Genomic DNA, 15,142 nt, shown 5'->3' on the forward strand with positions numbered 1-15,142 from the left:
GCTCTGAGCACATCCCCTCCCACTGCACCGAGCATGCCTAGTTCCCTCTGTTTGTACACAAAACCACTGGGTGCTCAGGCTAAATGAGGAGGTTTCTAATCCTTTGCTATTCTGACAGAATGTGCCGGGCACGAAGAGTTTTCATGCATGGATTAATTTCATCCTCACGACAACCCTAGGGGGCTAGGTACCATTGTCATCGCATGCAATAGGTGGGGACACTGAGGATGTGAGAGGTTAAATGATTTGCCCCAAGATTACAGAAACATTCAGAGGCACAGCCTGGACTTGAACCCAGAAATTTACTCTCAAAACCCACAAGCCAAAGAGAACATAGCTACTCTCTTAGAATGTTTGAAAGACACATAGAATAATAGAGCTATCATTTAGCCCATTGTGTTCCAGACTTTACTTTGTACCCCATTCGTGGATCATGAAAAAAATGTGTGAGTTGTGACCATTGTTTGTTAAGTGAACAGAATAGAAAATCATCAGCATTCATCACACATTTAAGATTATTTCAGTTATGAATATATGTGTGAAATAGTTGTCATGTAAAATGTATTTCTTAATGTAGGTCATGGTCAAAAAGTTTGAGAAACACTGATCTCATCCAACCTGCTCATTTTGTAAATGAGTGTACAAAGGTTCAGACAGCAAAGTGATTTCTCCTGAGATTACAGGGTGTTAATGGATGAAGTGGGACTACAGACCCAAGTTTTTCTGACTCTCAGTTTATGTTATCAAGCTTAACTGACTGCAGAGAAAACCAAGAAGAAGCAAAAGTCATAATACTGACAGTAGGCGTAGTACTACTACAATAATAACAATAATAGCTACTACTTTTATCATGTTGAATGTGTGCCAGGCGCTTCTCTAAGCGCTTTAGATATATTAACTTATTTAACTCTCATAAGAACCCAAAGAGGCAAGTACAATTACTTCTCCCATTTTCAGACGAAGAAACTCAGGCAGAAAAATTTATGTCACTTGGTTAACATCACATAGCTGGTAACAGAGAATGGGGAATTCAAACTCAAACAGGCTGGCTTCAGAGTCTGTGGTGTTAACCAGCATAAGGTACTACATGACCCTCTCTATCCTAATGTTCTCCCTAAATGCTGTAATGCCAATACAGTAGATACCATGATGTGTGTGTCTTAATATAATTACACACCTACTTCTTCTGTTAGCCAAGGGTACCTGATGGTGAGTCCATAATTACCATGTCATTTAGATATTTGGCTAAAACTGAAATCATCATCTTTTTTCCACAACTAAGACCCCCTCTAAGGTACCTTGTCTCATTCGTTCATTCATTCATTCACATATTTACAAAATCATGCACTTGCAGAATTGAATAGAGTAGGCAGAATTAATTTTAAAAGACAAAACTGGGCATAATACCCTTCCTTGTTCCAAAAAGGATTAAGACAGTTTATGAGGATACATAAAATATTCTAAAATAACAGTAGATGAGAACAAGATAAAGGAAGAACAAGTTAGAGACACTAAATGAAGGTAAGAATGAGACTAGCAGAAAAACATTTTCCTGGAGGTCCATACACTTGCTGTGGGTGGACCAGAGATGTCTCCAGGTTTCCATTTTAATTGCCTACAAATCCACACATCTTACAAAGGGATGACAATTCACTCTCAGCTTGCATTAACTACCGCCCCAAAAGTGATTTTAATGACTTTCAGATCCACAGTTTCCTTCAGGTGAAAACAAACTAATTCCTCAGGAACAGTATTTCTCCTTCTGAGACTAAGACAGAAAATACTTTCTCCACGGGTCCTCTTAGTTGATGTTATCTAACAGAACAAACAATGTCCTCAAGGGCACCCTCACAATAAGCACAGGATGAAATCGCATGTGCTGTTTCTGACAGAGTGTCCCAGAAAAGGCTGAGGGCATCACGCTCTAAATTCCAAGATGCACGATAGTATCAGTAATCTGCCGTATCAAGGGATGTGGGCTCTGAGCATGCTGTTCCCAGATTGTGACAGACCTCCTTGAAACAACGTGATCTAAAAAGGGGGGTGCTCAATTTAAACAACATTTGGGTCACTTGGTGTTCAGCTCTCCCAGGCTGAGGCTGCCCCAACCTCTCCAGCTCTTGAGAATCAGGCTCTCCTTTGCAGAATTTGGCACGGAGCCTTAGCTACATCACACCGTCCTAATGTGTACGTGTGTTAGGATTTTAAATCCTCCCAGAGCAAGAATTACATCTTTTGTTCCGTAGCTATAGGCTGAATGTTTTTGTTCCTCCCAAATTCATATGTTGAAATCCTAACCCCCAAAGGGATGGTAGTAGGAGGTGGGGCCTTGGGGAGATAATTAAGTCATGAGGGTGGGGTCCTGAGGATGGGATTAGTGCCTTTATAAAAGAGACCCCTGAGAAATCCTTAGCCCTTTCTTCCATGTGAGGACACAGCAAAATGACGGCCATCTATGAACCAGAAGTGGGCTCTCACCAGACATGGAGTCTGCCAGTGCCTTGATCTCAGACTTCCCAGCCTCCAGAATTGTGAGAAGTAAATACTTGTTGTTTAAGCCACCCAGTCTGTGGTAGTTTGTCAAAGCACCCTGAACAGACTAAGACACCAGGGCTTGCTCTGTTGTCCTAAACCCACTAAGCACTCATGCAGAAGTTAAGTACTTATTGAGGATGTTGATGGCAATGGCTGACTGCTATTAAGAAAGGATTAAATTAAGGCATGATAGGAGCCCTTAGTTCACCAGGAGCTCTCCCTGGTCCAACTCTATAGTCTGGATTGCTGTAATGCTCCAGCTTTCCACCAAATTAGATCCCCAGATGTTGACACGTCCCCTTTCTGCTGTTTCATGTCACAGTGGGAGTTCAAATTCTTCAATGGAGCCATGGCAGGCAAGGGGAGGAAGAGGTAGTTCCTGATGACCACCCTTTGTCACCACAGTGATGTCCCACAATAGTCATGGATAAGGTTGAACCTCCTCTAACCCTTGAACTCCATCACAGAGGACATCTTCCATAAAGTGCTAGATGGAGGACCTCCTGACCATATGACCATCCAATCTCAATTCTCTTGTTCATGAACTTAAGCCTGAGAGTCTTTACTGTCCCCAAATGAACACTGGAACAGAACAAAAACATAATAGGAAACCATCAGTCCAGGTAAAGTGGGTTGAAGACATAGAAAGGCCTAGAGGAATTTGGGAAGATTGGACCGATGCCACCTTCTTGGGAGATGATGGAAGACTGTGGGCATAGAACCCAGTGATGGTGTGGGAATATCAGAGGAAAGCTCCCAAGAGGATGCTGGTCAGGAATGTAGAGTTAGGTGGCGGGTAGAAAGCCCAAATGAGTACATAGTTTGGACAATGGCTGGATTAACCTGAGAGGGGATGCTGAGATGCTGCATAAACACAGATATAGTATTTGTCTTTTATTTCGAATACTTGGATAGAGAACGGATTCAAGAGAAATCCCATGAGAGATTTTATGAGTAATATTTTTATGCAGTGAGACTATAATTTGGTAATATTGAAGTAAGAGCAGGCATCTGTACTTCAATCAAGTGTTACCAATCAGGTATTCAGACATGGCACTTGGTTGCAGTGGTTAATTTTGTCATCCAATTGTCAGATGTATGAGCTTTGTGTCGACGACGAGGAGGTTTTGAAGTCTAAGAGTAGTTCATACAGAACTCCTCTTGTCTTAGCTAGGGCTGCTATAACAAGGCCCCACCCTCATGACCTAATTAGCTCCCTAGTGCCCCACCTCCAAATACCATAGGCCAGGTGGCTTAAACAACAGAAATTTATTTGTCGCAGTTGTAGAGGCTGGGAAGTCCAAGATCAAAGTGCAGGCAGATTTGGTTGTTGGTGAGGACTCTCCTTCTGGCTTCAGATGGCCCCTTCTCCCTGTGTCCTCACATGGCAGAGATCTCTCTCTCTCTCTCTGTGTCTCTCTCCCCTCTTCTTATGTGGCCACTAACCCCATCATAAGGGCCCCACCCTCATGACCTAATTAGCCCCCTAGGGCCCCACATCCAAATACCATCACACTGTGGGTTAGGGCTTCATATATAAATTTTGGAGGGGACACAATTCAGACCATAGTACCTCCTATGAAAGGTGACCTCAGTAGGGCACTGGAGAGCAAGTTCTGCCCCAAATGAGGAAGCAGCCACAGCAGGACACCTAAGAAAAGGCCAGGCTAGCTCTGGTTTACACTGAACCATGCATCTCCCCACCATCTTGGTGTTTTTGAAAAGGAGCATCCCTGGAGGTCTTCAATCAGGGTAATCTGAAGAAACGTCCTACCCAACATCAGGCAGGGCCTCTTTGAAGAACCCTGGACTCATCCACCACATTCCTAAGTCCTCTCCCTAGGGAAGGGGTAGCTGGTGACGATAGTTTTTCACTGGCTACCCTCCTCAAACCTCTCCCAGAGGCCAACATGATTTTCCGGACAAGAAACTGGGAGGGTGACAGTGGCCAGGCCACAGAGCAAAGAGATAAAGTCTGATGCTCTGTTTCATCAGATCAGTTCCAATCCACCCCAAATTTTCATTCCACACAGGCAATCTGGTACTCATAAACTTCAGGTTCAAAGGTAATTATGATGATCAAAATCCTCCCCAGATTTCCACATGGAATAACAGGAAGCAAGGCAATGTTTCCATTACATTAGGAAACCATGCTCCACCCTCCTTTCTGAAACTTCCAGAACATCATCATAAATCCCATTCGACCTCCAAGCCCGGAGAAGAGCCTCTCTGCATTGTGCTGGGTACCACTTCTTGTTAGAAAGTCTCCTCTATTTTGAATGGGAATTTGTCTCTTTACAAAATCCACCCATTCACTTAGTTCTACCCTCTGAGACCACACAGAATATGTCTGTCCTTTTCCACATGGCAGCCCTTCAGACCCCGGAAGAGAACTTTCATTCCCCTGAAACCCAAGAGATGATGCCCTTCCAGGCCTTCCAGGCCTCCAGAGACCTGCTCCAGGGTCCCCACCAGCCTGGCTCTCTCCTTTAGACCCTCTTCTGTCACCTAAAAATTCTTGTTCAACAGAGTAGTTGTAATACCATAGCCCAGCTTTCCTGCCGGGCTGAAACACTGTCCAAAAATTTTGTAAATTTGTTATGGTCATGGCTGCCAAGCCCACAAAACCCAGATCCCAATCTCTCACTGAGCAGCCCAAGAACATGTTCAAAGAATCCTCTGGCTGGACATCATCCCTTGGACGAATCATTAGTTTCTCTCATTGTTGCTGCTGGCTGCCCCCCAACCCAGGTCAATGGTTAATGGGACAGACACCACCCCTAGTGATGCCCTTTGCCCCGAGTGTGGGAATCTGAGGGCAAAGGCAGCATTGAATATCCCATCACCGGGCCCAAGTGACTAGTCTCACTTGACAGAAAGTGACACGAGACCAGGGATTTCTAGTGAGGGGTCATTCGCAAGGGCTTAGCCTCCATATTACTAGAGTTAAGGGCAGGAATTAAGAGTTAAGTCAAGGACCCCACCCTCTGCACTCCAAGTCAGCTCTGTCTGGCCAGCAGCCTTTCTCTGACTACATTCCCCGTACCCACCCCGGCCCCTCCATGCAACACCCACACTTGCTCTGTGTACATCTCCTCTGGGTCACCACAGCACTTGTGTGTCAACATCAAAGGCCCCATCATAGTCCCTGTCGCATTCTGCCTTGAGACAGGGCTCTACCTCTGTGTTCCCACCTCCTCCCCTAGACTGGAAGCTCCAGGAGGGGAGCCCCTGGGTCTTATTTGGCAGTGTCTCCAATCCTAGCATCCCTTGGCCTCACTTTGTCAAGCCTTATATACCTCCATCAAGGTAGGTGGGAATTGAGCCTCTCTCCCTCTGGGTGGGAGTCAGGAGAGACCACCACAGTCTCTGTCCCTATCTGCTCCACCATCTCCATCATGGTGGTCTGACCTGTGTGTGAGCTGGGCTGATCAAAGCATGGGATCTTCCATCTGATCCCTTCCTGGGTCCATGAGCTCTGCTTCTGGCCTAGAGGACATGGTCCAAAGTCCAGCCTGTCACTAGCCTGTTCTACAGACAGAAACTGGGGAGAAGAGCCCGGCTGACCTGGGGCAAGCTCATCCCACCCCCAGTAATCACAAAGGGGCAGCAGGTTTACCATGACCCTGATTAGCCTCAGCAACAAAGTGTCTCATAACTCTTTTCATCACATCCCAGGACAGGGGGCCCAGCCTGCTCAGTATGAACCATAGTGCAGAGCTCTAGGGAGGCCCAGTGTAACGCACAGCATCACACTATGAGGCAGGACAAGGCAGAAGCCACCTGGAGCAGCTAGGTCTCTACTCAAGAGATTTCCCGTGCTCATATAGCCCCTGCCAGCTCCTCACCCCACACAGAGCAGGCAATGATACTCAGACTCATGCCTGGTTGGAAAGACCAGACAGCTTCCTCCTTTGTGGTTTCCATGGTGAGAAAAGCAGTGTTTGAGTTCCTGACTGTGGGGAAGAAGAGCTCCAGCTCCCCAGTTTTCCCATCTGCTCTCACTTCTCGTTCACCTCCTTAAAGGCCAGGATGGGAAACGATGCTCTTACCTGCTAAGATGAAGATGCCCACGAGAATCAGGAAGACCAGCAGGTAGAGCCCAAGGACTGCATGCTTCAGGGCCGACAGGGAGCCCAGCTGGGTGCAGCAGCCACCCGCCCGTCCTTTGTGGCACGGACCTACACAATAAGGGTAAGAAGAAGAGGGAAAAAGACATTTGAAAATCCCCAAAGCCCTTTTTCTCTTTTGGTCTCATCTCTCCCTGATGCATGCAGATGTCCACATGGAACCTGTCACACAACTTCTGCACATCTGTAATGCAGCTGGAATGGTGGGAAGCTTTTCTGAATCGTGAGAAGCTTTTCTGCTTCTATCTCTCCTCCCATCCTCTGTGCTCACGAACTAGCCAGACAGGCATGCCCACAGCTCACGAGACCACGCAAACCCACCTCCTAGAGCCAGTCCAAGCCACAGAGAAAGCTCAAATAGGCTGGAATATGTGTCCTTTATAAAGTGTTATTGTCCCATGTGATCAGGAGAAGATGGAGAGAATTTTAGAAAGAGGTTGCAAACTCCAGCTTCTAACAGTGGCCTGGAAGGGATGTGGGCCAGGTGGGCCTGGGGAACCCAACAGTGCATGCCCAGTCTGGAAGAGGTTGCCATGCAGGAAGAAGGGCCGGGCGTTGGCAGATCCAAAAATCACTTCTCCAAACCCAAACCACTTCTGGCTTCAAGACAAGTCAGAAGTGATTTGGAGAAATCTCCCTTTTTTTAAGTGTTGACAACTAATTAGAGAAAAAAAACACAAAAAACAAAAAAACCACTAGGGAGCGTAAACAAAACAAAACACATTTACGTGCCGGATCCAACCACCAGTTTACAACCTCGGGTTAAGATTTACAGGAAAACATAGTACCTAACTTCATCCCGTGAAACTACACAAGGCTCACCAGGTTCTGGCCAAAATGGAACAGCAAAATATCAGAGTTCTAATGGAACTTATGGATTGTCTAGTACAACCCCTTCTGTTTACAGATGAAGGACAGCAAATGTTAGTGACAAACCCTGGGTGAGGACCCAGGTGCCCTGACTCTCTGTCCTCTTTCCACTGGACTTCTCCTTCGAGGCAGCCTTCAGATGGCTGGTGCAGAGGCCAGCAAGCTTACCAACGTCCGCCTGCTCTGTCAGCTGACAATGGAGAGGAAGGGATGCCGTCCCACCCTGACCCCCAGCACGGCAGGTAAGAATCTATGGAGGGGGGACTTCTCTGGTGGCACAGTGGTTAAGAATCCGCCTGCCAATGCAGGGGAGACGGGTTCAAGCCCTGGTCCGGGAAGATCCCCCATGCCACGGAACAACGAAGCCCGTGAGCCACAACTACTGAGCCCGCATGAGCCTAGAGCCCGTGCTCCACAGCAAGAGAAGCCACCGCAATGAGAAGCCCGCGCGCCGCAACGAAGAGTAGCCTCCGCTCGCCGCAACTAGAGAAAGCCCACGCACAGCAATGAAGACCCAACACAGCCAAAATATTAATTAATTGATTAATTTTTTAAAAAAGAATCTATGGAGGGCATTTTTTTTTCAAAGTACACATGTCCCTATTATGCACATTCTCCACCCCCTGCAAGGGAGACTATTGCCAACTGGAGAACATCGCGCATAGAGGCATGGGTGGGAACCGGAAAAGGCTGACAGCAGATGATGAAATAATTGAGAGTCAGAAAACCTTTGAGGTGCTTCGGAGGCTCCTTATCACCTCTCAGGTAACACGGCCACCTGCACGGCCTTCAGGAGGTTTGGTGACCACAAGGGAAATGGCGGTGACCACGCTGGTGCCCTGGCTCTCCAGAGGTATTGTTCAGTGAGGAACATTTTCCCACGCATTTACTCCATTTTATTGAAAATGCTGTTGTTAAAACAGCTAAGTAGGACTATTACATAATATTTCCGTAAAACATCGGGTACGATTTGGAACAAGTTGTCGAGAAATACAAATTCAGTTACCGTTCTCATCAACACTTAAATGTTAGCAATTTTTCTAGACTTAACCTGATTTTCCACAAAGACCTGCACATCTTTCTAACTCACCCTAAATCTTCTTTTTCAGAATTTTCTATCTCTTTCCACACAGTAGGATCTATAACCTGTTTTGCTCCTAAATACGCAAGCTTCTTGTAGCATTTTGTCTTTTTTTTTTTTCTCATGAGAGCCGCTGGCTGGCGGATTGCAACTCTTAGAGAACAGTTTTTTTCCCTTGAGAGTCAAAGCGGTAGGCATAGCATAGTGTATTATACAAATATTAGTATCTTTATTGCGATGGTTGTTCCAGCTCTCCTCATCCCTGCTTTTCTTGACATAATGATGAGAATAATGGCAGTCTAGCTACTGGGAGGGGTCAGAAGACACCCAGGTTGAAATGCTATTGTCCTTGTGTTTATCCCCAATCCATCTTGGGCTTCTTCATTTGTTGCCTTTGTTTGATCCTCTTCTTATTTCCCTTGAAGGTTTAATTAAGTTTAACCGTATGCTGTTAACTGTTCCAGTTTCACTGAAATGTTCTATTTCTTGTTCATTACAAAAAGAAATCATTCTCTCAAAAAGATGTTGATATAATTTTTTGCACATAACTTTTTTATTGAGACACAAGACATTATATTAACACTTTGCCTGAGCTCGAGGCAGTCTGTTTTGTAAGCTGAACATTAATACAGGAACGGATTAAGTGAAAGCAACACACATTCACGGGTTGACTAGTAAGGCTACTTAACGATTTATAAAGTGCTAGATTAGTGCTAATTGTCATTCAGTTTGAAATTTTTCACCTTGGGGAGGAAAACAAAGCAATCAGGACCCCTTCCATCCTCTAGGAATGAAAACATTTTCCTAAACCAATCAGTCACAAGAGCAAGGGCTACTTTTCCTTTACTCCCACTAATTAGAACATCATCCCTTTATTGTCAAGTCTGTACTAACTTTCAATATTTGGCAGAATGGGGGAGGAAAATCACACAGCCAAGAAGACTGCTAACGTGCATTTTGCCCCGTTGCTTGCACGTGTATTGCCAGCTCATTGTAAGAGTGGGGCGAACTGCAATGATATAGTTCTATTTTTTCCCCATCAAAAAAGAGTAGTTCCCTTCTCCTCTACCTGAGGCTTCTGTCTAATAGCAAGCACCCCTGGTGACATGTCCCTTCATCAACTTACACACACAACATAGACCTTCCTCTGAGAGAGCTCAGTCCCCTTAGCAAGACTCAATTACCTTGCGCATTACACAAAATCCATTCTAGATAGAACGTAAAAAGGGTTTCAAATAGAGATTTTGCAGAAACATTCAGTGATCTTCCGTTCCACAAGCGGAACTTCATTGAATGTTTCTGGCAAGATGGCTAGAGAATATGATTGTAAGGGAAAGAAGACAATTTAGGGGAAAGACAAGTTACTAAATCTGCCCAAAACACATTTATTGACTTTTTACTATAACATAGCAGCAGCATGTTAGCTGAGTAGACCATTCAAATTATTTAAGCTTGGTGGAAGATTGAAAACACTCCAAAACAATGCAATCAGTAAAAACAGTATGCTCATTTGTTTTTTTAAAAAAGTAAAAGAAATGAGCCATGAAAAGACATGGAGGAAGCTTAAGTGCCGATTAGTAAGTAAAAGACACCAATCTGAAAAAGCTACTTACTGTATGATTCCAGATTTATGACATTCTGGAAAAGGCAAAACTATGGGGACGGTAATAAGATCAGTGGTTGCCGGGGTTGGGAGTGGGGAGGGATGAACAGGTGGAGTACGGAGGACTTTCAGGGAGGTAAAACTCCTCTGTGTGATACTGTAATGATGGATACATGTCATTATACATTCGTCTAAGCCCATACAATGCTCAACACCAAGAGTGAACCCTAATGTAAACTATGGACTTTGCACGATAATGACATGTCAGTGTAGGTTCATCAGTTGTAACAAATGCACCTCCCTGGTGGGGAATGTTGATTATAAGGGAAGCTGTGCACATGTGGGGCAGGTGGTACATGGAAACTCTCTGTAATTTACACTTAATTTTGTTGTAAACCTAAAACTGCTCTAAAAGTTAGTCTATTTTTAAAAAGTAAAGGTTTTTTAAAAATATATATTTATTTGGCTGCATTGTGTCTTAGTTGAGGGATCTTTGTTGCAGCACTCAGGCTCCTCTCTAGTTGTGGCGCGGGCTCTAGAGAGCGTAGGCTCCGTTGCCCCGAGGCATGTGGGATCTTAGTTCCCCAACCAGGGATCGAACCCACGTCCCCTGCAGTGGAGGGCAGATTCTTAACCACTGGACAACCAGGGAAGTCTCAGTAAAGGTTTTGACTTATGGATTGTTGGGGTAAAAACTCTAACAGACTTTTATTGAACATCCACTGTCCTACTGTGGTAGCCCTACTGTGGTAGCCAGCCTTCAAGGTGGCCCCAGATGATCCCATCCCCTTGTATAGTCTCCTTCTGCACTGTACCAGGATTGGCTTGTGTGACCAGTAGAATATGGCAGAAGTGATGGTGGGTCACTTCTGAGATGAGACAAAAGACACTGCAGCTTCCTTCTTGCTTACTCTTTCTCTTTCTTGAAATATTCATATGGGGGGAAGCCAGCCACTATGTCATGAATACACTATGGAGAATCTACACGGTAAGGAACAGAGGCCTTCAGCCAACAGCCACGTGAGTGAGTCTGGAAGCAGGTCCTCCAGCCAAATCAAGCCTTCAGATGACTACACCCTGGCTGAGATCTTGACAGCAGTCTCATGAGAGACCCTGAGCCAGAACAACCCATCTAAGCTGCTCCCAGATTTCTGCCAGATTGGACTATGTGGATACACATATTTTCTGAGCAGAATTTTGGATCTGAAAAAATAAACAAAATCTTGGATTTCCTTGCACACACATGGCTTCCTCAGAAACGGAGTGAGATAACAAATTTTGTTGTTTTAAGCTGCTAAGGTTTGGGGTCATTTGTTACGCAGCAGTAGATAACTAATACACTATGGTAGACATTGGGAAATACAAATATAACAAGCTGTGTGAGGGAGAGATTTTGTCAGTGTCATTCACGTCCAACTTTCCAGTTCCTAAACCAGTGCCTGGCACACAGCAGACACACAGAAAATATCTGTTGAATGAGAGATGAAGATACAATCACTGCCTTTCAGATGCTCACACCCGAGGGGAAGAAGACATATAAACTGATAACTATCACACAAGTGTGAATGAAGCAGGTGTAGAGGGGCGATATGGCACAAGCAAAGCATGGCACTGCAGAGGCAGTGAGTCCTTCTGTGTTGCAGGTCATCTCAGGGTCTGCCTTGAAGAGGCAGCAACTCAGCAGGGCTTTGAAGGACAGGCTTTTGTAGATGGGCTGAAATCCGTTATCTTTCTCTCCAGCTTTATCGTCTGATTTATAGCTATCAGAAATTTGAAAACTGACTTGAAGAAGAAAACTTTCTTCTTCCGTGTGAGAACTGTTCTGAGGAAAGTACCAGACCAAGCTGTTAGTTATTAAACATAGTCGTTGTTTGCAGACATGCTCACACACAGAACCAGATCGAGGGAGAGAATGGCACCAAGAAAACAAAACAAAAACTCTTCCAAGATCTGGGAGAATCAAGAGAAAGGTTTTCATCTTGCAGTGGCCCCCAGAAAGGCGGGTGACATCTCAGACGATCAGGAAGCCAAGAGAAGGAGGCTCAAGAGGTTGGAGAAGACAGTGACTCTAAAAGGGCAAATAGGAACTAAAAAGTACGTACAAAGTGACTTGCAGACTGGGTTCCGAAGGCCAGGCTGGGAGATGTTGTGTGGAACCGTGCTTGGTGATGAATGGCTAGAAGCAGCCCGATGGGTGGTTTCCCCACCGCTAAACACCCATCTACATGTAGCTGCACAACTTTCCCGTAGCTGAGTACCCCTGGGCTATTATTTTCTTTCTCACTCCACTTTTTTTTTTAACTTAAATTTATGTAAGAAGGAAATTTTATATCATCCTCATAAGTGGAAAATTAGTATCTTCCTATTCCATTATTATTAATGGAATAAATAAATGGTACTTATTCCTTTAAAATAAATATCTAACTATTAAAATAACAAATTCACACCCATATGTCACCTTGAATACCACTGTCGTATATAGTCACATTCTGAGAATCACTGACTTTAGTAAAAGTAATTAAATCACAGTTCAGTGCAAGTTGTGGAGAAAAAGTTGATGCCCTCCATAGAAGAATTCACTTATAGAGAAGCAAAACCAAACTTTTTAGATGGTCAAGATTAAGAATAATCTAGAAGGTAAAATGTTAAGGATTAAGTGCCATTGAAATAACCACGTCAGAACCTTGCCCTCATCTCTGATACTAACCTCATTATTCACAATTGTCGATTTCCATCTCTCCCTGCCCTGCTGTCTAAAGGTCCTCTGAGACTCACCCATTTCCCTACCCATCAACCAGCACACAGCAGAACCGCAACAAGGTTCTTTGCAAGAACAAAGATATGTGGGGCTTCCCTGGTGGCGAAGGGGTTAAGAATCCGCCTGCCAATGCAGGGGACATGGGTTCGAGCCCTGGTCCGGGAAGATCCCACATGCCGCGGAGCAACTAAGCCCAGGCGCCACAACTACTGAGTCCACATGCCACAACTACTGAAGCCCGCGCACCTAGAGCCCATGCTCCGCAACAAGAGAAACCACCTCAGTGAGAAGCCACGCACCTTAACCAAGAGCAGCTCCCGCTCGCCACAACTAGAGAGAGCTCGCGCACAGCAACAAGAACCCAACGCAGCCAAAAATTAAATAAATTTATAAAAAGAACAAAAGACATGTGTAAGTCATTTATTTTTGGTGCAAAGACTGGTTCTTACAGCTGTTGTATGCAAATAGTTGACACATTTTTGTTGGCTGAAAAACAAATTTTTGAGCAAAATTTTGGTCTGAAAAAATAAACAAAATCTTGGCTTTCCTTATTCACCCATGACTTGGAATAGACACTTAGAGCCCACATAGGTGAACTGTGCGAGCAATTCATTGGAACTGAACTTAATCCTAGCTGAGCAGCATCATCACGTGTGGTGCTGTAGATGACATCCAGAGGCCTAAGCCACAACCTTGGACGTTCTTGTTCTGATTCAATGATGAAATCATGCATCTATGACATCGAGGTACCCAGTTCTGGAGTAAGGCATTTGTCATATCAAAACAATGTGAAGACACATTTTTGGAAAATCAATTAAAGTCCTTCTATTATCAGAGCTTCGTTTAATTTTTTTTGAACTTTGATTTCTCTTTAATAAGACACACACAAAAGGAGGTGTCTCAAACTATTGTATTATTCCCAGAGGTTAAAATTGTGACGGGTTCCTTTTAATCATGGGAACAAGAGTGCCCCCTAAAGAGCTTTTGCTAAAATCCTGCTTCCTGAGGGTGGCGAAGGGCTTGGGAGCAAGGATTAACGAACAGAAAAGGAAAGTTTATCTGAAAACCACTTGGTTCCAGACAGCTGAGCTGAGGATGAGTCGTGAGATGGTCCCCCAATGTTAGTGGGAGCATCAGAACCTCTGGGTCTTTGTTTCCCTGTACTATATCAGGCAGGTGAGGGTCCCTGACACTCACAGGGGGACAAGCATGGTTTGGGGGCTCTGTGCAGAGAGATTCAAAGCCTGCCTCTGGCCCATATTGGCTGGGAGACATGAGAAAGCATTCTGAGTTAGCCCTTGCATCAGTGTAGCCTTTCTTTGCAAAACTGAGCTTTCAATCTCTTAACCATAATTTTAAGGCATTTGGGGAGTCATCTGTTTGAATTTATTTTCCTTCCATTTGAAAAAATACTCACAAATCGCATCTGATAAAAGTGGGTATTTACTTCTTTCCAAAGAACCTGGGTCTAAACAACATTAAAAACAAATAAAAATAAAACAGGATGAAATCATTCAATTGTCACCTAACTGAGTTTTACCAACAACAAACACTCAGCCATTTTTTTTGTCCTTGTTGTCGTCCTCTTTGGTCCCATAGCTCGTACACAGCAGGTGGAGATAAGGTTTTATGGCTGGGAGGGACCTTGGCGCTCATCCCATCCAGGGATCTTGTTAAACCCTCCCGAGGTTGACTTCCTCATCCTCACTCTGGTTACTCATCACTCACATTTTTCATTGTAATAGGCAGCCCCAAATAACCTCTGTCTTTGTAGCTGCGCCACTTTCTGGCTTTCACGAAGACCTCTGTTTACTTTTCCTCAATAAAGGGAAGAGGAGGGTGTGAGGCAGGGACATTACAGAGCAGTTTCATCTGACCTGAGTCTAGGAGGGTCCCAAACCACCAGCCGGGGTGGGGTGAGCACCGATCACCTCTGCCCTGTTGGACCACACACCTGGGTCTTCAAGGCAGACAGCCCAGTGAGGGCGCCAGACAAAGGGGACTACAGTCCTCTGCATGATCCGATGGGATCCCATTTCTAAGGAAAGGAGAGGGAGGGATGGTGGAGCTAATTCCATTTAGATGTTATGATGACCTAGGACAGTGTCTCCAAGTACTTCTAGAGATATTTTGTAACTTCCCTGCAATACTTGTTATTTTTTCCG

The 15,142-nt window shown here is 44.7% G+C and overlaps 1 protein-coding gene across 1 annotated transcript in view; it reads right to left on the minus strand.

Moving 5' to 3' along the window:
* SCARA5 (scavenger receptor class A member 5) overlaps positions 1–15,142 on the minus strand; it is a 117,812-nt gene that overhangs the window by 86,493 nt on the left and 16,177 nt on the right. Inside the window, exon 3 of the mRNA XM_082655907.1 lies at positions 6,588–6,716. Coding sequence (XP_082512033.1) covers positions 6,588–6,716 — 129 coding nt within the window. The remainder of the gene's footprint in view (positions 1–6,587; positions 6,717–15,142) is intronic.

Source organism: Grampus griseus, assembly GCF_964374135.1.
Source record: "Grampus griseus genome assembly, chromosome: 6".
Classification (NCBI taxonomy): domain Eukaryota; kingdom Metazoa; phylum Chordata; class Mammalia; order Artiodactyla; family Delphinidae; genus Grampus; species Grampus griseus.